Source organism: Cheilinus undulatus, linkage group 4 (assembly GCF_018320785.1).
Source record: "Cheilinus undulatus linkage group 4, ASM1832078v1, whole genome shotgun sequence".
NCBI classification, from domain to species: Eukaryota; Metazoa; Chordata; class Actinopteri; order Labriformes; family Labridae; genus Cheilinus; species Cheilinus undulatus.
The window spans coordinates 2,144,253-2,170,535 of record NC_054868.1 but is presented as its reverse complement, the minus strand read 5'-3'; the positions used below and the strand labels follow the sequence as shown (position 1 = coordinate 2,170,535).

The window sequence follows — 26,283 nt, the reverse complement described above, 5'->3', positions numbered from 1 at the left end:
CCAGATAAACCCAGAGAATGGACCCTGATGAACACAGATAGACCCAGAGAATGGACCCCGATAAACCCAGAGAATGGACCCTGATGAACCCAGATAGACCCAGAGAATGGACCCCGATAAACCCAGAGAATGGACCCTGATGAACCCAGATAAACCCAGAGAATGGACCCTGATGAACCCAGAGAATGGACCCTGATAAACCCAGAGAATGGACCCTGATAAACCCAGAGAATGGACCCTGATGAACCCAGAGAATGGACCCTGATAAACCCAGAGAATGGACCCTGATGAACCCAGAGAATGGACCCTGATAAACCCAGAGAATGGACCCCGATAAACCCAGAGAATGGACCCTGATGAACCCAGATAAACCCAGAGAATGGACCCTGATGAACCCAGAGAATGGACCCTGATAAACCCAGAGAATGGACCCTGATAGACCCAGAGAATGGACCCTGATAAACCCAGATAAACCCAGAGAATGGACCCTGATAGACCCAGAGAATGGACCCTGATAAACCCAGAGAGTGGACCCTGATAAACCCAGAGAATGGACCCTGATAAACCCAGAGAATGGACCCTGATAAACCCAGAGAATGGACCCCGATAAACCCAGAGAATGGACCCTGATGAACCCAGATAAACCCAGAGAATGGACCCTGATGAACCCAGAGAATGGACCCAGATAAACCCAGAGAATGGACCCTGATAGACCCAGAGAATGGACCCTGATAGACCCAGAGAATGGACCCTGATAAACCCAGAGAATGGACCCTGATAAACCCAGAGAATGGACCCTGATGAACCCAGATAGACCCAGAGAATGGACCCCGATAAACCCAGAGAATGGACCCTGATGAACCCAGATAAACCCAGAGAATGGACCCTGATGAACCCAGAGAATGGACCCTGATAAACCCAGAGAATGGACCCTGGTAGACCCAGAGAATGGACCCTGATGAACCCAGAGAATGGACCCTGATAAACCCAGAGAATGGACCCTGGTAGACCCAGAGAATGGACCCTGATAGACCCAGAGAATGGACCCTGATAGACCCAGAGAATGGACCCTGAAAGTCCCAGAGAATGGACCCTGATAAACCCAAAGAATGGACCCTGATAAACCCAGAGAATGGACCCTGATAGACCCAGAGAATGGACCCCGATAAACCCAGAGAATTGACCCTGATGAACCCAGATAAACCCAGAGAATGGACCCTGATGAACCCAGATAGACCCAGAGAATGGACCCCGATAAACCCAGAGAATGGACCCTGATGAACCCAGATAGACCCAGAGAATGGACCCCGATAAACCCAGAGAATGGACCCTGATGAACCCAGATAAACCCAGAGAATGGACCCTGATGAACCCAGAGAATGGACCCTGATAAACCCAGAGAATGGACCCTGATAAACCCAGAGAATGGACCCTGATGAACCCAGAGAATGGACCCTGATAAACCCAGAGAATGGACCCTGATGAACCCAGAGAATGGACCCTGATAAACCCAGAGAATGGACCCCGATAAACCCAGAGAATGGACCCTGATGAACCCAGATAAACCCAGAGAATGGACCCTGATGAACCCAGAGAATGGACCCTGATAAACCCAGAGAATGGACCCTGATAGACCCAGAGAATGGACCCTGATAAACCCAGATAAACCCAGAGAATGGACCCTGATAGACCCAGAGAATGGACCCTGATAAACCCAGAGAGTGGACCCTGATAAACCCAGAGAATGGACCCTGATAAACCCAGAGAATGGACCCTGATAAACCCAGAGAATGGACCCCGATAAACCCAGAGAATGGACCCTGATGAACCCAGATAAACCCAGAGAATGGACCCTGATGAACCCAGAGAATGGACCCAGATAAACCCAGAGAATGGACCCTGATAGACCCAGAGAATGGACCCTGATAGACCCAGAGAATGGACCCTGATAAACCCAGAGAATGGACCCTGATAAACCCAGAGAATGGACCCTGATGAACCCAGATAGACCCAGAGAATGGACCCCGATAAACCCAGAGAATGGACCCTGATGAACCCAGATAAACCCAGAGAATGGACCCTGATGAACCCAGAGAATGGACCCTGATAAACCCAGAGAATGGACCCTGATAAACCCAGAGAATGGACCCTGATGAACCCAGAGAATGGACCCTGATAAACCCAGAGAATGGACCCTGATAAACCCAGAGAATGGACCCTGATAGACCGAGAGAACAGACCCTGATAGTCCCAGAGAATGGACCCTGATAGACCCAAAGAATGGACCCTGATAGACCCAGAGAATGGACCCTGATGAACCCAGAGAATGGACCCTGATAGACCCAGAGAATGGACCCTGATAGACCCAGAGAATGGACCCTGATAAACACAGAGAATAGACTCTGATGAACCCAGATAAACCCAGAGAATGGACCCTGATAGACCCAGAGAATGGACCCTGATGAACCCAGATAAACCCAGAGAATGGACCCTGATGAACCCAGAGAATGGACCCTGATAAACCCAGAGAATGGACCCTGATAAACCCAGAGAATGGACCCTGATGAACCCAGAGAATGGACCCTGATAAACCCAGAGAATGGACCCTGATGAACCCAGAGAATGGACCCTGATAAACCCAGAGAATGGACCCCGATAAACCCAGAGAATGGACCCTGATGAACCCAGATAAACCCAGAGAATGGACCCTGATGAACCCAGAGAATGGACCCTGATAAACCCAGAGAATGGACCCTGATAGACCCAGAGAATGGACCCTGATAAACCCAGATAAACCCAGAGAATGGACCCTGATAGACCCAGAGAATGGACCCTGATAAACCCAGAGAGTGGACCCTGATAAACCCAGAGAATGGACCCTGATAAACCCAGAGAATGGACCCTGATAAACCCAGAGAATGGACCCCGATAAACCCAGAGAATGGACCCTGATGAACCCAGATAAACCCAGAGAATGGACCCTGATGAACCCAGAGAATGGACCCAGATAAACCCAGAGAATGGACCCTGATAGACCCAGAGAATGGACCCTGATAGACCCAGAGAATGGACCCTGATAAACCCAGAGAATGGACCCTGATAAACCCAGAGAATGGACCCTGATGAACCCAGATAGACCCAGAGAATGGACCCCGATAAACCCAGAGAATGGACCCTGATGAACCCAGATAAACCCAGAGAATGGACCCTGATGAACCCAGAGAATGGACCCTGATAAACCCAGAGAATGGACCCTGATAAACCCAGAGAATGGACCCTGATAGACCCAGAGAATGGACCCTGATAGACCCAGAGAATGGACCCTGAAAGTCCCAGAGAATGGACCCTGATAAACCCAAAGAATGGACCCTGATAAACCCAGAGAATGGACCCTGATAGACCCAGAGAATGGACCCCGATAAACCCAGAGAATTGACCCTGATGAACCCAGATAAACCCAGAGAATGGACCCTGATGAACCCAGATAGACCCAGAGAATGGACCCCGATAAACCCAGAGAATGGACCCTGATGAACCCAGATAGACCCAGAGAATGGACCCCGATAAACCCAGAGAATGGACCCTGATGAACCCAGATAAACCCAGAGAATGGACCCTGATGAACCCAGAGAATGGACCCTGATAAACCCAGAGAATGGACCCTGATAAACCCAGAGAATGGACCCTGATGAACCCAGAGAATGGACCCTGATAAACCCAGAGAATGGACCCTGATGAACCCAGAGAATGGACCCTGATAAACCCAGAGAATGGACCCCGATAAACCCAGAGAATGGACCCTGATGAACCCAGATAAACCCAGAGAATGGACCCTGATGAACCCAGAGAATGGACCCTGATAAACCCAGAGAATGGACCCTGATAGACCCAGAGAATGGACCCTGATAAACCCAGATAAACCCAGAGAATGGACCCTGATAGACCCAGAGAATGGACCCTGATAAACCCAGAGAGTGGACCCTGATAAACCCAGAGAATGGACCCTGATAAACCCAGAGAATGGACCCTGATAAACCCAGAGAATGGACCCCGATAAACCCAGAGAATGGACCCTGATGAACCCAGATAAACCCAGAGAATGGACCCTGATGAACCCAGAGAATGGACCCAGATAAACCCAGAGAATGGACCCTGATAGACCCAGAGAATGGACCCTGATAGACCCAGAGAATGGACCCTGATAAACCCAGAGAATGGACCCTGATAAACCCAGAGAATGGACCCTGATGAACCCAGATAGACCCAGAGAATGGACCCCGATAAACCCAGAGAATGGACCCTGATGAACCCAGATAAACCCAGAGAATGGACCCTGATGAACCCAGAGAATGGACCCTGATAAACCCAGAGAATGGACCCTGATAAACCCAGAGAATGGACCCTGATGAACCCAGAGAATGGACCCTGATAAACCCAGAGAATGGACCCTGATAAACCCAGAGAATGGACCCTGATAGACCGAGAGAACAGACCCTGATAGTCCCAGAGAATGGACCCTGATAGACCCAAAGAATGGACCCTGATAGACCCAGAGAATGGACCCTGATGAACCCAGAGAATGGACCCTGATAGACCCAGAGAACAGACCCTGATAGTCCCAGAGAATGGACCCTGATAAACCCAGAGAATAGACTCTGATGAACCCAGATAAACCCAGAGAATGGACCCTGATAGACCCAGAGAATGGACCCTGATAGACCCAGAGAATGGACCCTGATAAACCCAGAGAATGGACCCTGATAAACCCAGAGAATGGACCCTGATGAACCCAGATAGACCCAGAGAATGGACCCCGATAAACCCAGAGAATGGACCCTGATGAACCCAGATAAACCCAGAGAATGGACCCTGATGAACCCAGAGAATGGACCCTGATAAACCCAGAGAATGGACCCTGATAAACCCAGAGAATGGACCCTGATGAACCCAGAGAATGGACCCTGATAAACCCAGAGAATGGACCCTGATGAACCCAGAGAATGGACCCTGATAAACCCAGAGAATGGACCCCGATAAACCCAGAGAATGGACCCTGATGAACCCAGATAAACCCAGAGAATGGACCCTGATGAACCCAGAGAATGGACCCTGATAAACCCAGAGAATGGACCCTGATAGACCCAGAGAATGGACCCTGATAAACCCAGATAAACCCAGAGAATGGACCCTGATAGACCCAGAGAATGGACCCTGATAAACCCAGAGAGTGGACCCTGATAAACCCAGAGAATGGACCCTGATAAACCCAGAGAATGGACCCTGATAAACCCAGATAAACCCAGAGAATAGACCCTGATAAACCCAGAGAATGGACCCTGATAAACCCAGAGAATGGACCCTGATAGACCGAGAGAACAGACCCTGATAGTCCCAGAGAATGGACCCTGATAGACCCAAAGAATGGACCCTGATAGACCCAGAGAATGGACCCTGATGAACCCAGAGAATGGACCCTGATAGACCCAGAGAACAGACCCTGATAGTCCCAGAGAATGGACCCTGATAAACCCAGAGAATAGACTCTGATGAACCCAGATAAACCCAGAGAATGGACCCTGATAGACCCAGAGAATGGACCCTGATAGACCCAGAGAATGGACCCTGATAAACCCAGAGAATGGACCCTGATAAACCCAGAGAATGGACCCTGATAAACCCAGAGAATGGACCCTGATAGACCCAGAGAATGGACCCTGATAGACCCAGAGAATGGACCCTGATAAACCCAGAGAATGGACCCTGATAGACCCAGAGAATGAACCCTGATAAACCCAGAGAATGGACCCTGATAAACCCAGAGAATGGACCCTGATAGACCCAGAGAATGGACCCTGATAGACCCAGAGAATGGACCCTGATAGACCCAGAGAATGGACCATATTCTTAATTTTGCATCTCACAGTTATGATGCAAGTCATGGTGTTTACGTTTTATTTCAAAATTGACCTTTTCAATTCAAAATTTTGACTTTTTATATTATTTTTTAGCTTTTGGATCCACAATTTTATTTTTTTTTAAGTTATATTTTGACCTTTAAAACCCATGAATGGCGTGCCGGTAGTCAAGTGGTTAAGGCGCATGTCATATAAGCAGGCGACCCGGGTTCGAATCCAGCCCCTTGCACTATTTCCTGCATGTCTCTCCCTGCTCTCTCCCCTGTTTCCAACTCTATCCACTGTTCTATCAAACAAAGGCAAAAAGGCCAAAAATAAATCTTAAAAAAAACATGAATATTAATTTTTGTGATTTTAGCATCACATTAAAGAGTCTGTGATATTTAGCCAGCCCGACTCACATTCACTGGAGGGTCGAAATATTAGGAACACCTCTTACAACAGCAGCAACTCTGATCTCAGTGAAGAGTGAATCATCTCTGACAGAAGAAGTCAAAGTAGAGATTATATTAATGTTTTACATGCAGGTGTGTCTAATGAAGTGGTCAGTGATTGTTTTTTTAAATGAGTTTATTATTATCTGTAGGTTATAGACGAGTGAATAAACACCGTCAGAAACATCACTGGTAAAACACAGATCTAAAACGCTTCTCTCTGCCCTCCTCTAAATGTGAGTTCCCATTTCCTTTCCTGACTTGTTGATTATTGACATAATTAGTTGCAAAATCCTCCTACAGCTGTTTTCATCAGTACCACTTCCTTTTCCAGCCTTGTTTTCACCCTGTCCCTACTTTTTTACGTTGTGTTGCTGCCATCAAATACAAAATGTGCAAATATTTTTTCATGAAATGATAAAATGTCTCAGGTTAACCCTCTGGTACCCTTTGAGCCTAAAATGTACACCCTGTTGTTTTTTTTTTGAAACAGCTCTGCCCTCTTTCACAATTAATATTATCATGTATTGTATTTTTGTTCTTTTTTTCTACAATTTTCAAAATTCTGTCCCAGCCAAAACAATCAGCCTCTTTTATAGTGTTAATATCCCTGGTGTGCAAAAAGTCCCCACTGAAACCCATTCAAACCACTACTTTTGATCCATGCACCATTAAGGCATGAATCATGCGTTTTCTGGTATCTGAGAGTTGGGGCTTTACATTTGCACCTGGACCATTTTTTTACCCTGTGGCGTCACTTTTACCATATATGGCCAAGGGTAGGAAATACATGTTTTTTCCACCAGATTTCAGTGTTATACTGCCCACTGCTCCACTTCTCACTAACTCTCTGAGGGGTTTTTTATGTGCAGATCAATGACATATGCCAGGCTGCAAAAATCAAAAAAATAGTTATCTACTTTTCATGTAGTAACCTGCAAAACTCATTTTTTGTGTATTTTGCATCTGAAAATGCAGTCACATCATTGATAAAACGTGGCATTTAAAGGGTTAAAAAAATTTCTTAGGACCGGAGGTTGCCGCTTGGGCTTCAGCCCTGATTGTTTTCTTAAAAGCCCTGAATCTTTCAGGATGGTTCAGTATGTTTCTTATAGTCTTGCTGATCACACCGTGGAAATACCATTTTTAAAGTACTTTTAAAAAATCAGATTTTTTTTTACTTTTAAGTACATATGTACGGAGGATGATAAGGGACATTAGCAAAAAAAAAAAAGAAAAAAAGAAAATGGTATGCATTTGTTTTTAATTCTCAGAAAAAAGGCAGACTTCTGACTTTACCACAGAATATTGAATTTTTCTTAGAATTTAAAAGATGCATGGCGATTTTTTATGGCCCTAATACTCTTTTGTATCTATACACTCACTGCACTGGAAAAGATATTTTTATATTTTTTCTAAAAATAAAATTTTCAGCATTTTTGTGAATACATTAATATCTACAACCCCAGTTGTTGCTTTTTGTACTTTGTTTGAAAATGCAGAGCTTCAGTTGTAAACTTTTCACCAAATTCCTACCCTACCTATGCAATGTGACTAAAAATATAAACTTCAGACATTTTTAGGAGGCAGAAGGGAAAATGATTGGACTTCAGGATGGTGTATCATGATTTTAGAATGATAATGACACCTTTATCTCATTTAGGTTAAGAAAAAATGATGTTATCAAGTAAGTATTTTTCAGTTGAGCAACATTATTTTTGCCTAAAATGTTGTGTAGATTTGTAGGCATTTTGAATTCTAATTTTTATTTAAGTGTGCAAAAATAGTGCATTAAACCGTTCGATATGCAAAAAAAAAAAAAAAAAAAAAAAAAAAAAAAAAAAAAAAGGGCAGTGCCCAACCCTTGGCAATCTTTAGTTTGGGCTTAGCCCTGGATTTTAAACGTGTCTAGCTCCATCCCACTGGAGACAGATCTACGGCCCAGTTTTGGGACCCGACCCACAAGTTTTAAAACAGCTGTCCTACCTGGGGTCCGTAGACCACTGTTTAACAACCATTAGAGGATCAGCAAACAGTAATAAAGGAAAACTTTATGATGCATTTTTAAAAGAAGCTCAATAGAATGGGTTACTTACAGAGTTACTGTCTTAGCTATCAGATATGAGAGAATGCAGGAGACACGTTTACATTGGTGCACTTTCCACACAGGACTGCCACATTTTAACTGAGAATAGTGAGTAAAATCGACAATAATCACGACGTTTTGAAGAAGAAATCTACATTTAATGTCAGGAATCTAAAACCCGGATTCTCTGTGTGACAGTCGAGCTAATATCTGCGCTGATAAAAACCAAACACATCCGGAGAAAACCGCCAAAAGTAGATTTAAAGAATATTCTGTACAGACCTGAAGCTGCTGCTGCTGCTGGGGCACGCGCTCTGCTCCTCTGAGGATTGATGAGAGCGCGAGGCTCTGCGCGTTCACGAAGGACCACACACTCACGAGCACACCGGAAGATGAACGATGATCACAGTGATGGATGAAACTTTAGAGAAACAGCTGCTGCTTAACGGTGGAGGGAGCAGGTGTGGCTGCGCGCGCACCCTGGCAGGGGCGTGGCTAGGGATTTTGGGCCACCAGAAAAAATATCACACAGGCCCCCCCCCCCCCCCCAACCGGCTAGCCAAGCAACAAATGTAGCATCATTATAACAAATATCTGTGCATTTAAATGTATCTCTGAAGCATCAATGGATTTATGTGCATTACTTTTTACAGTGTTTGACCCTCACATGTACTACCCTCTGGACACCTTGGAGGCAAAAATGTACACGCACAGAAAAACTGCCATTAAATCAGCATACATCGATATTTTTTCTACTTTTTTTTTTCGTTAATCTTTTTAACAACTTCAGACCTGCTCAAAACTACAAAAAACTTCAATAACTCTCAGAATTGTAACCCTTTTAATGCCAGTTTGATTATTTGAAATATTTTATTTTTACTGCAAAAAAACACAAAAAGTGAATGATTTTCTATATGATAAATAGCAGAAAGATGGGGCTTTGGGGGTGATAAGAGTCTTGGATGGGTCAAAGATCAGCAACAAAACTGATTTGATTGCATTAATATTTTTTGTGTAATGTCAGAAATACCCTCTGGACACCTCTGAGGCAAAAATGCCCCCATTGACTTCCATTAAAACCAGGTTTTTTAATCTCACTGTCATTGCAGTATAAAATCATGCATTCTTTAATGTCAGCTTTTTAATGTGAAGAAGTCTAGTGAAATTTGACATTTTTACCGTATTCAACCAGATTCAACCATTTACTCATTGTAGGACCATGCACCACATTCTTGTAGTTTTGCCCGTTATATTATGGAGAGTTTTTGTGTGCGTTTAAAAGGGTTACAATCCTGAGAATTATTGAATATTTGGTAGTTTTGAGCAAGTCTGAAGTTGTTGAAGAGATTTATGAAAAAAAGTAGAAAAAATTGATGTATGCTGACTTAATAGCAGTTTTTTTGTACGTGTACATTTTTGCCTCCAAGGTGTCCAGAGGGTGCCCGAATGTTAAAGCTGGTGCTACATAAAAAAAAGGCAAGTGCAATGAAATCAATTTAGTTGCTAATCTTTGATCCATCCAAGACTCTCATCAGCAACAAAGCCCCATCTTTCTACTGGTAATTTTATGGAAAATAATTCACTTTTTCTCTTTTTTGTAGTAAAAAAATACAATATTTCAAATAATCAAACTGGCATTTAAAGGGTTAAAATCTTGAAAATTATTGAATGTTTGGTAGATTTGAGCAGGTCTGAAGTTGTTAAAGAGATTTATGAAAAAAAGTAGAAAAAAATATTGACGGATGCTGATTTAATAGCAGTATTTTGTATGTTTACATTTTTGGCATCGAAGGTGTCCGGAGGGTAGTAAATTCATCGAGAGAGTCTGAATGACATTTAAGAGTAAAACATGTTGGATTTCAAAAATTTAACTAGAAAGAAAAGTTCATGTAAAAATTCATGCCACAAGCTGTAAAACTGACAAAATAATCACAAATTTTTTAAAAACTAAACACTGAGAAAAATGGCCAAAAATGCCTGAGGAGGGCTCAAGGGTTCAATTAGTTTACTTGCATTATTTCACAGCACTGGGCGATACCATCCAGACACTTTTGAGGGAGGAGCAGCCCCCTCCCCCAGCATTTCATTTCCCTCTATTTGATACAAATTTCTGTCTGTTGCTTTTGATTCAATAATGACACTAACTAATAATAACAATAAATAAATAAAAAAAAAAAAAACACTTTTCATTGCAGGCTTCCAAACGGCCCCTTCCTATTGTGGGCCCGGGTAATCAGTACCCTTTCCCCCCTGTGCTACGCCCCTGACCCTGGGCACGCACTTATGTTAGATAAACAAAACTAAAATGACAGCTATGAGGCTACAGACAGTAAATAAGGAAATATACATTTTAAATCATTTCTGAGTTTCTTCCTTTTGTATTAGTCTTCATCTTCATCCCACGAAAATGTTGGTGATTACAGGAAATAAAATCGATAATGAAGGTTAATCGTGTTTATGGTGCAGCCTCAGGGCTGGTTCAGGCGTAGGTGATAAAGGCGTTCAACTAGGGCAGTGGTTCAACTGGTGGGACGGAGCCCTAAAGTGGGCCACGGAGCAGTTTTCAGAGGGTCTCAAGTGTGTGTCTGGAAAAAAACGGTGGCAGAAGTCTATGAAGAACATGCAACTGTACTGTTTATTTTACTCTGTTTTACTGTGATAATAGGTCAATTTAAATGTTTTATTAATATTTGAACTTATTTATTTCCTTTCCATGCTATAAAAGCGCTGCTTTTACCATGTTTAAGAAGTCATTTCTCAAGTACTCTAGAAATGTGGCTAAAATTGAATTCTGTTGCATTCATAGACTTAAGAGCAACATTTTTATTTATTTAAATGTGCATTTTTGAAAATTTTAGATAATTGGGTCACGATTGGTCATCACAGATTTTGGTTGTTGAGAACCACTGACCTAGGGCGCCACACTGGGGTGGGGGTCATGAGTTCACCTCGGTAACAGATCGTCAACTCCTGCACTCCTCCGGCCCAACAGAGAGAGCAGAGCGGGGGGTAGAGTGATCATATATCCTGAGAAAACTTAACTCAGAGTCTTCTGGTTGTTCCAAATAGCAGTGAGTAACTCGGAGAAAGTTGATTTCCATCATAGGTGCTAATAATTATAAGTGCGCCATAACATCTGTACTCAAACGATGCCGATGCCATCACTGACAACAGGATGTGCTGATGATGAGGCAAAGATGGGACCATTACTGACCCAATATTTTTAAAAACAGGCCTGTTGATGCAATGATAACAGAAATGTACATATCTTTATTTTTAAACTAGATTATTGGCCTAAATTTTTAATACTAGCAGATGTGCATGAATTTTGCACAAATGGATTGTTAACAAGGACCAACAGGGGATGAATTAAAACGGAAACAGAATATGGATATCCTAAATATCCTCCTTAAAAAGTCCCCCTCATATCTCCACATCCCAGCATGCAGTAGGGAACTAGATTTACAGAACGCTGAAATATTAGATCAACCATGTTTTCCCTCTCGCGTGAAGGAGAAACTGACACTACACCAAAAATGAGTGTTAAAGGTCACATATTTTAATTCAGTTCAATTTTATTTATATAGCACGTTTCATACAAATGTAAACTTAATGTGCTTTAAAGAAGATAAAAAAAGACGTGAAACAGACAAACTGCAACCAAGATAGACTACTGAGGCAAGAAAAAGAAGACATTTCAGGAGGGGGATAGATTATTCTGGCCGGGGGCACATGTTTTTGCCAGAAAAGCCTGAAAAAGTGATTTATGTATAATATGTGACCTTTAAACTGAAATGACTTTCAGTTAAAATGGAGATATGATTCACTATTGAGACTATACAATGGAATAACAGGGAGATGGAACAGTGTTTTATAAATCAATAACATACAGAGATAGTTAACAGATGCTAAACAGTGAAGCACTCCACTGAATAAATGATCCTAACTACCACTGACTACACCTGGAACAGTACTGGTGCTGCTTTTTAGTGGGATAATTAACCCTTAGAGCTCATGGATCCATGCTACAGGCACATCCCTTTATTAACTACTTGGTAACGTTTGAACCGTAGGTCGTAGACACTTCTTTGGTTTTTTATCTGAAAGCTCTGTTTTGTGCCTTTCTGATTATGTGCATTATGCATTCATAGCTCTGACAGAACATTTTCTAGTGAACCCTGAACTGGACTGACTATCCGGGGTCTCTGAGGACAGTGTTGTTATAAATAAAAAGAAGTGACACAGTTTATAAAAACGTTGATAATTTTTTAACTGTAAGCCATAGACACTGCTTTTTTCCTCTGAAAGTTCACTTTCTTGTCGATCGTTTGCTACCATCGCTGTTTACATTACCCTAAAGGACGCCGTTCTAGTGAGCCCGGAACTTCAGTAACTTTTGGGGTCTTTACAGATTGAATCTACATTCTTAGATCTGATAATAAGTGTCTTTTTATCCATTTTTAATCCACTTTCGATCACTTACTCCAGCTTTTTGCCCAGGGCATTACATGTTGTTTACCGCAATGCACTGTGGGAGTTGTAGTCAACCAGTTGCGTCTCTACTGCTTTGGGAATGGTACAAATGAATCTAACTGCAAAAAAGTGCATGGACTTTTCTTTGTATATATGTAGATATTTTGAAAACCCTTAGTCAGAAAATATTTATTTTTTCACCGTTGTGTCCCAAAGAGATGGAGAACAAGTCTGTGCAAAGAAAAGGCTTAGTCACTTTTGTTTTCTGTGTTATCAATAAAAATCTCTGAGTTTCAAATTCCAATTTGTTTTTTCTTTTGTCTTTAGAGTCCAATAACTGTTTAAAAATAAAACTCATTAAAAAATAAAAACAGAGCTTTACTGTGCACCACAGGGTCGATGTTTTACAAACTTTTTAAGACAAAAAGTCCAGACGAGACATGATGGTGAAAAAAATAGCTGTGAGCTCTAAGGGTTAATTAGGGCATTAAAAATCCAGATAACATTACTACTTTGGTTGCCAATGTGTTTGTCACTACAGTGTTGTCTAAGTGTCGTCACAAATGAATAAAAATATCAATAAATTCTTGTCAAAATGTTTGTTTACAGAATTAGCATGGTAGCACTGCCTTGTGCTGAAACTAAATACAATACAGTCGAGCAAAAGCTTCATGTTCTAATTCCATTTTAAAGGGGCATTGTGTTGAATTTGGAATTCTAGCACCATCTAGCGTTCAGATTTTAGAATGAGCCGATCTGTTACCAAAACATCACATCACTAAGTGACGAGAGCCTGTGAGGACCAAAAAGGATCGTGAGCCGGACATCATTTACAGCAGTGACGAGGTGAGGGTTTATTATTCATTTTTGTACTCATTGTTTTTATAGATTATAGGTCAGTCTTCTTCTCCATCTGCCTTCCAGGTAGCTTTCAGGACCGACGGGCAGGTTTGTATTTAAAAATGATGTTTCGCTCTTTCTGTCCCCAAAATGTTGCTGTGGACAACATGGCGGTTCGTTATGTCAGTTTCTGTGAGGGCGACCCGCGGTAATGTAAATTTTAAAAGCTTTTTTCTAATTTTGTAAAAAGAAAATGAAAGTTTAAAGGGGATGATTCACATAAATATATAAACATTATATCCTATTAACACCATTTCTGTTCGGCGAAATGCAGCCAAATTCTACACTGTACCTTGAAGTGGAAAATATGCTGAGGGCCAATCAAAAATGGGCCATAGTTTGGACACCCCCGGTTTAAGGCATACATTTAAAATTTTCATCATTGAATTTGATAGTAAATAAAATACATGAGTGCCATCACAACAGAGCCCTATGAGGTCTGACAGGCTCAATGACAGCCTCACATTTATCTTAAATCATCTCCAAATTGTAATTTCGCCAGGGGCACCAAAACAGCTAGAGCCGGCCCTGAGCACCGCTCTGGAGCCGGTGCATAGCAGAAAGAAATAAATTAATAAATCATAGCCGCCCTAAAGTGTGCCAGCCCGCTGGGGAAATGCCCGGAATCGCAGTTCGCCAGTCCATCCCTGCTTGCAGAGCCGTCTGAGCGCCTCTGTAAACAATCCACCATGGCCTGACTTTGGCAAGGGCGGTGGCTCTTTGCTTTGGTGGCATGCTCGGCCAGCGAGTGGTATGGGGTTTTTAAGAACTCTAGGTGACTGCATCACTGCCTTATCTCACAAACAATGGGATGGGTCAAGGGTCACACAGACTGTGTGTGTGTGTTAATTGTGCGACAAAAAAAAAGTGACGTTTAAGTACTTTGAGTTAACGCTGACAGCCCTACCAGATGCAGAACCGGGTTGGATCTGTCATCTGCGCTTCGAGCTCACTCTCATACTGCTCCTTCAGCCGTCTCATCTCTTCTTCCCTCTCCTCTCTCTCTCTCTTCAGCTCTGCTTCTCCCTCCTCTCTCTCCTTATCCATCTCCTCCCTCTCCGTCCTCCTCTCCTCCTCTCTCTCCTTCCTCTCCCTCTCTCTATCAGCCTGGAGTTCCTCATTGAGCTTCTTCATCTGCTCCTCATACTGAGCCTTGACTTTCCTTTCCAGCTCCTCTTTTTCTCTGCATATTTGTTCTTCTTTCTCTTTCAGGATGCGTTGTTTCTCCTCCTCCAGAGCCCCCTCGGCCTCCTGGAACATCTCGTTGGTGTAGTGGCTCCCTCCATTCCTCTGGATGATGTTCCAGATCTTCAGGAGCAGCATAGTCACCTGTGAGAAGAGATGCAAGGATTAGTCTTAGTTTTAGGAGTATCACGATTCTTTTGAAATTTGAATGTGTGTTTGTATTAAAAAGACTCCTTAATTTAAAAAACTAGTAAATAGCAGAGGTTGGAGCATGGAGCTTGGAAGATTCAGTTGATATTTTAGGCTAAGCGTGTCATCCTACCTGAGAGCGATCTTTACTCTTGTTGTTGAAGACGTGGTACTGGCCGTTACAGCGGGTCACCAGTTCCTGCAGGTCAGGGCTTTCATCCAAGAAGTCCTTGATTGGGGTCCCGTCAAGCCGGTCTCCGTGAGTAAAGAGAACCATGCTGTATCTGTCTGCTGCCGGGCCAAAGATCTCCTGAATCCTCTGCACCGTCTTTGTGTCCTCTTCAGTGTATCTGCCCAGCCTGATGACCACCAGGAACACGTGGGGTCCGGGAGCAGCCAACGTCACGTATGCTGCACACTGGGTCACGTCTTTCTCGGTCTTCTCTCCAAATCTGGTGCCAAACAGACCCGGGGTGTCGATAACAGCAACCTTTTGTCCTTCCACTGTACCTCTACCCTTCGAACAGTCCTCAGTCAGCGACACTGCACTGAACTTTGACTCAAAACACCCTCGACCCAGGATGGTGTTTCCAGTGGCGCTCTTCCCAGTTCCGGTCTTTCCCACCATCACTATCCTCAGCTCCTCGTTATTCACTCTGCTGTCACCTGTGAAAGAGAAGGGGGGACGTCTACATCAGGCACGGGGACCAGGACAGTCTACACAAAAAGCTGAGACAGAAGCGTTTACGCTGATGCTAGAAACTAGAAGGTAGGAGAGTGTTGGCTTCCTGTCCCATAATCACCAAATACTGTAGACCAGTGATACTCAACACATGGCTCTTTTATGTCTTTATTTTAAAATATTTTTCACCCAGAAAATCTTTAAAAAGATCAACTTTAACCTTAGAAATTATCCATCAATCAGTTTGTTCCCCACTCTTGTACAGTCAGCTTGAATTGTCAACCTTTATTTTTTTGGTTGTATATTTCCATTGTCCTTGTTTGCAATTTCTCCTCCTTTTTTGCCACTTTTAATCTTTTATTACAGCTTTTTAAGCCCAAGTTTGCCAATTCTTTTGCCCTTTTCACCAGATTTTGTCTATTTTGCCCTGCTTTTTGATAATATTTTTTTTCACTTTTTTGCCATGTTTTGCCCCTTCTCACACATTTAAGCAGCCCTTTATCATTGAATGCCACTTTCTGCCCATTTTGTCTCTTTTCACATTTTTTGTGCCACATTTTGACCTTTTTTTAACCGCTTGTAACTCATTTTAATCAATTTTGCCACTTTTTCCCCCATTTTTGCCAATTTTCACCCCTTTTTTGGCCACTTTTTGATGGTTTTGCCACTTTTGCCCATTTTAGTCTCTTTTCACCTATTTTTTGCCAAATTTTTACAGTTTTTTGACCAATTTTGCCACCTATTGCTCAATTTTTCTTACCGTTTTTACCACCAGATCTAACCTCTTTTATTCAGCTTTTTGTCATTTTCAAAATTTTCCCCTTTTTTTGCCCCTTCGTGCATATTTAAGCTGCTGTTTTCCATTTTTGCCACTTTGCCCATTTTAGTTACTCTTTTTTGCCACATTCTACCATTTTTTGACCATTTTTACTACCTGTTACTCATTGTTTAATCAGTTTTGCCACTTTTTTTTTTCACTTTCACCCATTTTTTTGCCACTTCTTTGCTGCTTTCGGACCATTTTACCACTTTAACTTATTTTCACTGGCACTAACCCATTTTCACCACTTTTCACCACTTAGATTGTGGCTCTTGCAAAGTTATTTTTAAATAATTTGGCTCTTTGGTTGAGCAGGGTTGAGTAACACTGCTGTAGACGATCATGTAGGTGCAGGGCCGTTTCTTGTTATAAGCGGACTATGCAAATGCATAGGGCCACACAAGCCACTAGGGGGCCCCAGAGCTGAATGTTCATTCTCATCTGAGGAGAATTAAAATTGCCTGTCTTTATCGCTTGTATCAGTGGTTCTCAACGTTGGGGTGGGACCACCTTTGGGGTTGTGAGACACTGAGAAGGGGTCTCTCAGTGTCTCACACTATTGCCATTTCATACCAATTTTGCTCAATTTTAACTAGTTTTCTTAAATTTCTCCAGTCAATTTTGTCAATCTCACCACAGTTTTGTCATTTAAAATGCATTTTTGTCCGTTTAAAACCCTATCCACCACTTTTTTCTGCCTGTTTTGCCACTTCTAAAACCAAATCTTGCCACTTTCTGTCTATTGTTGCCTCTGTTGACACCATATTGCCACTATTAACCACTTTTGACGCCTATTTTTGCTCATTTTAACCCATTTTAACCACATTTCATTATTTGATATGCATATTTTTGACAGTTCAACCAATTTCTGCCAAATTCTGCCTATTAACCATTTTCTGCCAGTTTACATCAATTTTCCATCCTATTTCACCAAGTTTCTGCCTATTTTTATCACTTTAAAGCCATTGTAACCACTTGTTAATCCCCTTTTATCACTATTTATGTCCATTTTGCCACTTTTTTGCCTTTGTGTGTGTGTGTGTGTGTGTGTGGGGGGGGGTATTTTTTGGTCCTTTTACGTAATTTTTTGCCACTTCTAACTCATTTCTGCAACTTTTAAAATCCAATTTCACTGCAGAGAGAGAGAGAGAGAGAGAGAGAGAGAGAGAAAGAGAGGAGCACGGAGGAGTAGATCAAAAGGCTACATCCAACACTGCATAAACTTTGTGTTTATTGTTAGGGTAAAAACGCGATTGTAGATAGTTTTTTAAATTACCGTTGAACTCCAATAGTACTGTTGTTATGATTGCACTGTTAGAGAGAAAAGAGCGTCTGTTCATTTACATTAGCTCTATAAACATCAGACCCCAGTGTGATACTACAATATGGACCAAACTCTGACAGTGTTTAATGAATGTCTAATAATGTTAGGAATATTTTTCTATTACTCTGAGTATCAGTTAATATATAAGGGTTGTCCAAACTATGGCCTGTGTGCCAACTGTGGCCCTTGGTCCTTTTGAATTGGCCTGCAAGAAATCCATTAAAAAGACCCACATAACAACATAAAACTTGACTCTATTTCTTAGTTTGACTAGGAATGCACAATATTGGGGTTTATATTATATGGGGATATTTACAAACTTAATTTAGCTAATATCAGTACTAATATATAAATGTAGTTTAGACCTAACACTTCAGTCCTTGAAACACAGTTTAAGGATCAACAAAGAAACATACTTCAGTCTCTAGAACACACTAAAGTTTAAGTAAATTGGATGAACACAGAAAAAGACTTCTGTCTGTTGGTCCTGCCAAAAGTAGAAAAAAAAAGATGAATACAAACAAAAGGTTTTCAGCAAATAGCACAAACTGAGCTCATTTGCTCCTCTGTCTGATCTCAAGGTCTGATCTCCAAATCATACTGCTGTGATCATTTTCAAGCACCAACATTTCTATAAAGTCAGTCAGCTTCCAGCAGGTTGCTCTTGTTTTGTGTCTGAATGTGGAGATAAACCATCAGCATCTCTCTTCTCTGTGATTGGCTGTTTGCTTTGGTAGACATTAATGAGAGCTGTAATTTAGGCTGTTTTGGTTTCATTTTTCAAGTGCATTCATTTACTAAGCATATATTTTGGTTACATGTTGGTTTTAGAGATGTAACAAACATTATATATTGTGCTACAGGTTTTTGTTCTGTGCTACAAGATTGTCAACCTCTGTAACACCAGCGCTATGGGCAAAAAAAGTTAACGTACAGCCCTGAGTCATGGTAAATGTTTTTTTGTTCCACCGATGTAAAATGCTTTGCAGGTTGGACATTCCAGCTTGTAGATGACAAAAGTTGTTTTACAGTTAATGAAATGATTGATGGTGTATTGTTTTTGTGTAGTAGAGTCCAAGAAAGTTTTTGTGCTGTGGTTGCAGTGGCCGCGTTTGTAACTGCCTTCAGGTTTCTGACCCAGACCAAAACAAACACACATCATCAATGTAGCGTCCCCACCAGATAATGTGCTTCAAAAGCTGTTCTTATCCTGATTAAAACAAAGTCCTCTTCCCATTTACCAAGGTAAAGTCCTGCATAAGATGGAGAACAGCAAGCCCCCATGTTACACCCTTTAGTCTGTCTGAAAACCTTATCCTGAAAAATGAATATATTATTGTTTAAAGTCCATTCTGTAAGAGTCAATAAAAAATCATTAGGTGGTGTTTCAGATTCAGGGCGGTTATTTAGGTAATGTTTAAGTGCTGCCAGGCCTTGTGTATGTTCTCTGGTTGTATATAGTGGCTCAACATCCAAAGTGACCCACTCTGCAAAAGAATTTGACACCAAGATTGACCTGTTTCGGTTCTACAGGAATCTACACCTCAAGGCTTGGTACCAAATTGAATTGAGAATTTGTTTCAACAAAAAAAGCCAAATAAACTTTGCAACCTTTCACACAGAGGAGTGCTTTAGAAGTATTAAGTAATGATAATGAGATAGTCATTAAGAAAGCAGACAAAGGGGGCGCGGAAGGGACTTGTATGTTAAAGAAGCTCATAGACAACTGTACAACAGTGAGTTCCATCAATTATTGACTTACAATCCCACTGAGCACTTGAAAATAGAACTTAAAGAAATGCTCACAGAAGCTAAGGGAAAAGACGGGACATCTGAAGCTGAAATGAGATTTCTCTACAATGAAAACCCTAGAATGGCCTCCTTTTACATGCTTCCTAAAATTCACAAGAATATGACCAATCCTCCATGTAGACCTGTGATATCAGTCAATGATAGTCTTACTGAGCCAGTGTCTAAATATTATGACTATTTTATAAAACCATTTCTAGCTTCCCTCCCTGCTTATGTCCAAGACACCACAGATGTCCTCAACAGAGTTAAAGAACTAGGCAGCATAGGCACAGAGACATTGTTAGCCATTTTGGGTGTTGAGTCACTATATACAACCATAGAACAGTGGTTCCCAACCTTTTCCAACTCAGGGCCCACTTTTAAGTCTCAAAAATGTTCGCGGCCCACCTCCGACCCCATAGGTACAGAGGCCATATAATGCGTTCTCAGAGCCCTTTTTTTTATTTATGACTGAACATACAGGACTGGACTGAATACAGGAGAAACATGTTGGAAGCTCCACAGTCGCTAACACAGCATCTGTAACATGTTGCAACAGCTTCAGTATTACAGTTTTCAAGGAGCTGTCCACACAAAAACCTCTAGACAACAACAAAAGTTCCTATCTCTCATTTGCTTGTCACGTGTCTAATACTGGAAGGACAAACAAAACAAAATAATGAAAAGAATATTTGAACATTTTTAATATCCTTTCAAACGTAACTGAGTTTTAACCTTTAAAACATTATTCTGTATATTTTCATTTTTACATTTTTCTTTCTCTGTTTTTGACCGTTCTTGATTGTTTTCATTCTTGAATGAATTCACTGGAGAACAGCTGATCTCCAGGTCAGTGAGGTCCTCTCCGTTTAATATCATATCAGTGGGCTCAGATGTATTGATTATGTCACCAAATCAATCACTCCTAACAACGCGCTACAGTTGTAAACCCCGTGAATAAAGGGACTGTTGTGATAACTGAAGACTTCTCTGAGTTTTAACTCAGAAAAGTGTTTATGTTCGGGTCTGTTGTGCTATGTTTGCCGTTAGCATCTTAGCTAAACTTTAGCTCCGCCGTCTCAACAGGTGAGATTTAAAGAGCTGCCGTAGTTCTTAAACGCATTTCTCCAAAGCGTACAGACAGGCAGACATTTTGAAAGTTATCCTTCCTTTATATAAAGTCCACATGATTGTTTCCTGACGTGCAGAACTGTAACTGAAGGATGTTTTGGCGATGACCAGTGAAACACATCCATCTACCTAGCGAGCACCTCAGGCGAGATGATGCTTTGACCGGTCGGCCGGTGCTAATTTCGACACGGCGCCACCGCCACTACTGGTGGTTGCAGGCAACTGCAGTTACATATGACTGAAATGACAGATCCTGACAGGAAAACGCTTGGTGGAATATCCGATTGGAAAAACTGAGCCGTGAGCTGGTGGTGGCAAAGAATTTTGCATCGGCAGCCACCAACAAATTCTCTGTGCAGGAAAAACCCTGGTATTTGTCACCACTTACAGCACAGAAGCAGATCAGTTTAAAAGGATAATTACTAAAAACTGGGACATCATTCGAAGCGATGAACAACTAAGACAGATTTTTCCACAGCCTCCACTCATCACCTTCAGGAGATGTCCAACTCTGCAAGACAAACTGGTCCACAGCCATCTCCAACCCAGCACTCCCCCATCATGGCTGGGTCAGAAACCCGAAGGCAGTTACAAACGCGGCCACTGCAACCACGGCACTAATGTTATACAGACAAAAACTTTCTTGGACTCTACTACACAAAAACAATACACCATCAATCATTTCATTAACTGTAAAACAACTTTTGTCATCTACAAACTGGAATGTCCAACCTGCAAAGCATTTTACATCAGCAGAACAAAAGAGTTTACAGATTACAGACAAATATTACAGACAAATATGCAATTAGACCTGGAAACATTAACTACCCTACGGCAAAACATTACCTTGAACTTCACAACAGTAACCCAGCAACGTTACAAGCTATTGGCATTGACCACATCCCACCCTCCTTGAAGAAAAGAGACAGACAAAAGAAACTGAATCAACCGGAGGCTTTCTGGATTTTCAATTTACAGGCCACTTTACCCCCTGGTCTAAATGAAGAGTTGGACTTCACTGTTTTTCTGTAAAGAACTGCTAATTGTATTTTTTAAAGCTGAACATCTTTGTTACCCTACAGTGATATGATATTGTGCACTGTTCTTTATTTATCTTTGTCATATGTAAATATATTCCATAAGTGAGGTTTTTTGTATGTCCTTTGACCTATATTAACACCATCGATTGGCCATTTTATATGTTGACATTCTCTGCAGGCCATTACCTTTATGCCTAGTTGGCAGGTTCCTATTGGCCAGGACCAGTTTAAAAGAACCTATGGCTTCCAGGCTTCTGTTTGTTTGACTGCCTGATGAAGGCTTGATGCCGAAACGAATTGAAGTGTGTTTTTAAGGTCTTTACAAGACCATGCCATGAGAATAAAGGCATTTTAATGCTTAAAGAGAGTGCTTTGGAGTTTTCTTCCTGTTATCAACTTTATGAATCCCTTTTCCAAAGAGAAGAGTTTTAAAAGATAAATTTTATTGAGTCCTAGAAGCACTCCTTCCTATGTTTTTTTTTAAAGATATTGTTGATGCACTGTAATGTCATTTAATACTTTTAAAAACAAATACTTTTTTATTTTGTCAATATTGAATCAAATTTTGTCAATATTAAATAAAAAGTTCAATGAAATGTTAAATACGGAAGCCAATGAAAATTAGTTTTAGGCCTACTTAGTCATGTTTGTGGAGGTCCACTGCTGCCTCCTGTGTGATGCCTATGTGATGAGACAGGCAGCCTTGCCTGTGAGCCTGCGCTGAGGGCAACAGACCCAGCCTTCACGCTTACAGATCTAAGCACACACTCACAGATCTGAGTACAAATCGTGCGCGGTACAGCCAATTGGGAGGCAGATTCTGAACCAAAATGAACTAAGTCCACAATTACAATCAGGTCTACATATTTGCAGATTAGTGCACGCATTTGTGGATCTTTGTACAAATTTGCAAAACTTTGTACACATTTGCAAATCTTTACACGGATTTGCAGATCTGTACACACATTTGTGGATTTGTGCACACATTTGCAGATCTGTACATGCATTTGTGGATTTGTGCACGCAACTGTGGATTTGTGTGCAAATCTTTGTACGCTGTTACGGCTGGCTCAAATGCCGAACATAACAATGGAAACCACACACTCAATGGGTTAAATAATAATCACTTTTATTGAAGTTTTAACCAAGGTTTAACTAAACAAAACCTGAGCGCACACAAAGGAAGTGCTGCTGCTGGAGATGCTGCTGCTGCAAGGTGGAGAGAGAGAGCTGGTTAGCAGATCCTGCCTAAATAGACTCTGGGTCATTAACCACAAGTGCAGACAAGGTGACATCAGCAGTCACTAAAGGAAACACCCAAAATAAAACAGGAAGCACTCATGTAACACTTCCCCCCATAAAGATGGCACATATTGTGACATCACTCAAAAACATGAGACAAGGCATCAGCAACAACATTTTCTTGGCCTTTCTTATGGCGAATCTCTAAGTTATAACTCTGGACTATGTTAGCCCAACGCATCAACCTCTGGTTGCTGTTATACATGCGGTTCAAAAACACCAAAGGATTATGATCGGTGTACACCACAACAGGCTGCAAGGAAGAACCAACATACACCTCAAAATGCTGTAAAGCCCACAGCAAGGCTAGAGCTTCCTTTTCAATAGTGCTGTAGTTCTGCTGCGCTGGTGAGAACTTTTTTAGAAAAGTAGCACACAGGGTGGTCAATGCCTGCTGAATCTTCTTGAATCAAGACAGCTCCAGCACCAGTACCACTGGCATCAACCTCAAGCTTGAATGGAACAGCAAAATTTGGGGCAGCAAGTACAGGAGAGTTGCACAGGACAGCCTTAACAGCTTGAAAAGCCTGCTCACACTTGGAGTCCCACACCAACTCCCTAGCTGGACTGACAAGGTCAGTCAGGGGTGCAACAATGGTGGCAAAGTTGCAACAGAATGCTCTATAATAACCTGCTAACCCAAGGAAACGTCTCAACTGGCGTTTAGTAGTGGGGACAGGGTACTGAGCCACAGCACTGATCTTAGCTGCAATGGGGCGAACCTGTCCCTGACCTACTTCCTTACCAAGGTAAGTAATAGTGGCTTTTGCAAACTCACATTTACTGAGGTTAAGAGTTAAAGACGCTTTCTCAAAGCGGTCAAAAACACTGTGCAAAGTATTCATGTGACTTTCCCAGTCAGGTGAATACACAACAACATCATCTAAGTAGGCCTCACAATCAGGTACACCAGACAACACTGTCCACATTAGCCGCTGAAAGGTGGCAGGGGCATTACACATGCCAAATGCCATGACGGTGTACTGAAGAAAAATTGTCAGGCGTGACAAAAGCAGAGATTTCAGATGCTCTCTGGGTCAAGGGCACTTGCCAATATCCTTTAAGCAAGTCCAGTTTGGTCACAAAACACGCTGTTCCTACCCTGTCAATGCAGTCTTCCACACAAGGAAGAGGAAAAGAGTCAGGCTTGGTAACACTGTTAACTTTCCTATAGTCTGTGCAGAATCTAGGAGTTTCATCAGCTTTTGGGACAAGTAAACAAGGCGAACTCCAAGAGCTGTTACTGGGGACTGCAAGACCATTAGTAAGTAAATACTCAACTTCTTTCTGCATTATTTCTCTTTTAATAGGGTTAACACGATAGGGATGTTGTTTGATGGGAACATTATCACCTACATCAATATCATGTTGCAGGACATTTGTGCGAGTTGGAACATCTGAAAACAAAGCTGGATGGCTATTAACCAACTGGAGGATATCCGACTTTTGAGAGGCAGGGAGATAAGACACGTGAGCCTCTAAATTTTCCAGAACCTGAGAGTTTTGAAGCCGGGCACCCAATGCAGTGGCATTTTCTTTGGTCAAACCATCATCAATGAGACAAGTGGTAACAAGAGAAACTGCACCAACACAACCGACGTCATTTAAGGGGCCTTTTTCCCCTTGGGACCGGACTGCATAAGACTTCAACATGTTCACATGACAAACACGAGACTTACGCTTTCTGTATGGAGTACAAATAACAATCAGTGTCACTCAACTTCTTTTTAATGACATATGGCCCAGAAAACCTGGCCTGCAATGCTGATCCAGGTATCGGCAGAAGGGCCAACACAGAATCACCTGGACAAAAAGAACGCTGCACTGCCTTTTTGTCAAAGTGCTGTTTCATTTTACCTTGAGAAGCTGACATGGCCTGTTTAGCAACTTCACAGGCATGGTGAAGGCGCTCATGGAAGGAACTCACATAGTCAAGTACATTTACTTTTGTTGAGGACTCTGTGAGCAGTTTCTCTCGCAGCAACTTTAAAGGACCCCTAACTGTGTGACCAAAAACTAGCTCGGCAGGGCTAAAACCCAGTGATTCCTGCACAGTTTCACGGATAGCAAACAACAAGAATGGAATACCTTCATCCCATTCAGGACCATGTTCAAGACAGTAGGTGCGAAGCATAGATTTAAGGGTCTGGTGAAATCTTTCCAGGGCACCTTGACTCTCAGGGTGAAAGGCACTAGAAACCTGATGTTTCACACTAAGAACCTGTAATACTTGATTAAACACCTTGGACATGAAGTTCGTCCCTTGATCTGTCTGGGTGATTTTTGGTAAACCAAAAGTAGTGCAGAACTTCACAAGTTCCCTCACAACAACCTTAGCTTTCATAGAACGCAGGGGTATTGCCTCAGGGTAACGAGTGTTAGCACACATAATAGTCAAAAGATATTGAAAGCCAGACTTTGACTTTGGTAGAGGGCCTACACAGTCAACAATGAGTCTCTCAAAAGGTTCCCCTATTACCGGAATAGGCTGAAGAGGTGCAGGGGGAACCACCTGATTGGGCTTGCCTGCTAACTGGCACACATGACAAGTACGACAATACTCAACCACTGAAGATTTTAAACCTGGCCAAAAGAAGTGTCTCAGAATCCTGTCATAGGTCTTTGTAACTCCCAAGTGACCAGACATAGCATTATCATGAGCTAACTTTAATATCTGTGCACGATATACAGAAGGTACAACAACTTGGTAGGTGGTACTCCAGTCTGACCCATCATTAACAGCAGTCCACTTACGCATAAGTACATCACCTTCCACAAAGAAACCAACGGGAACAGACGACAATTCTTCCTTAGGCTTAACAGCTGCAAAACACTTACCTAACGAAGGATCAGCTTTCTGTGACTTAACTAGCTGTTCTCTACCTAATGGAAGTGAGCTAACAGTCACATCAGGATCACACAATGTCAACTCAATAACCTCTGGGACAGTAGCTGGGGAACCACTACTACTTTCTCTGTTGGGCTTAGCATCAGAACTAGCCACTAGCACT

General features: G+C 42.0%; 1 protein-coding gene across 2 annotated transcripts in view; it reads right to left on the bottom strand.

The window, feature by feature from the left end:
• Window positions 1-13,938: 13,938 nt before the first annotated feature.
• Window positions 13,939-26,283, bottom strand: part of LOC121507734 (GTPase IMAP family member 4-like) — a 50,068-nt gene continuing 37,723 nt past the window's right edge. For both annotated transcript variants that reach the window (XM_041784062.1, XM_041784063.1), the window contains exons 2-3: window positions 15,316-15,848; window positions 13,939-15,137 (exon numbers count right to left, since the gene is read on the bottom strand). In XM_041784062.1, coding sequence (XP_041639996.1) covers window positions 14,712-15,137; window positions 15,316-15,848 — 959 coding nt within the window. In that variant the 3' untranslated portion in view covers window positions 13,939-14,711. The remainder of the gene's footprint in view (window positions 15,138-15,315; window positions 15,849-26,283) is intronic.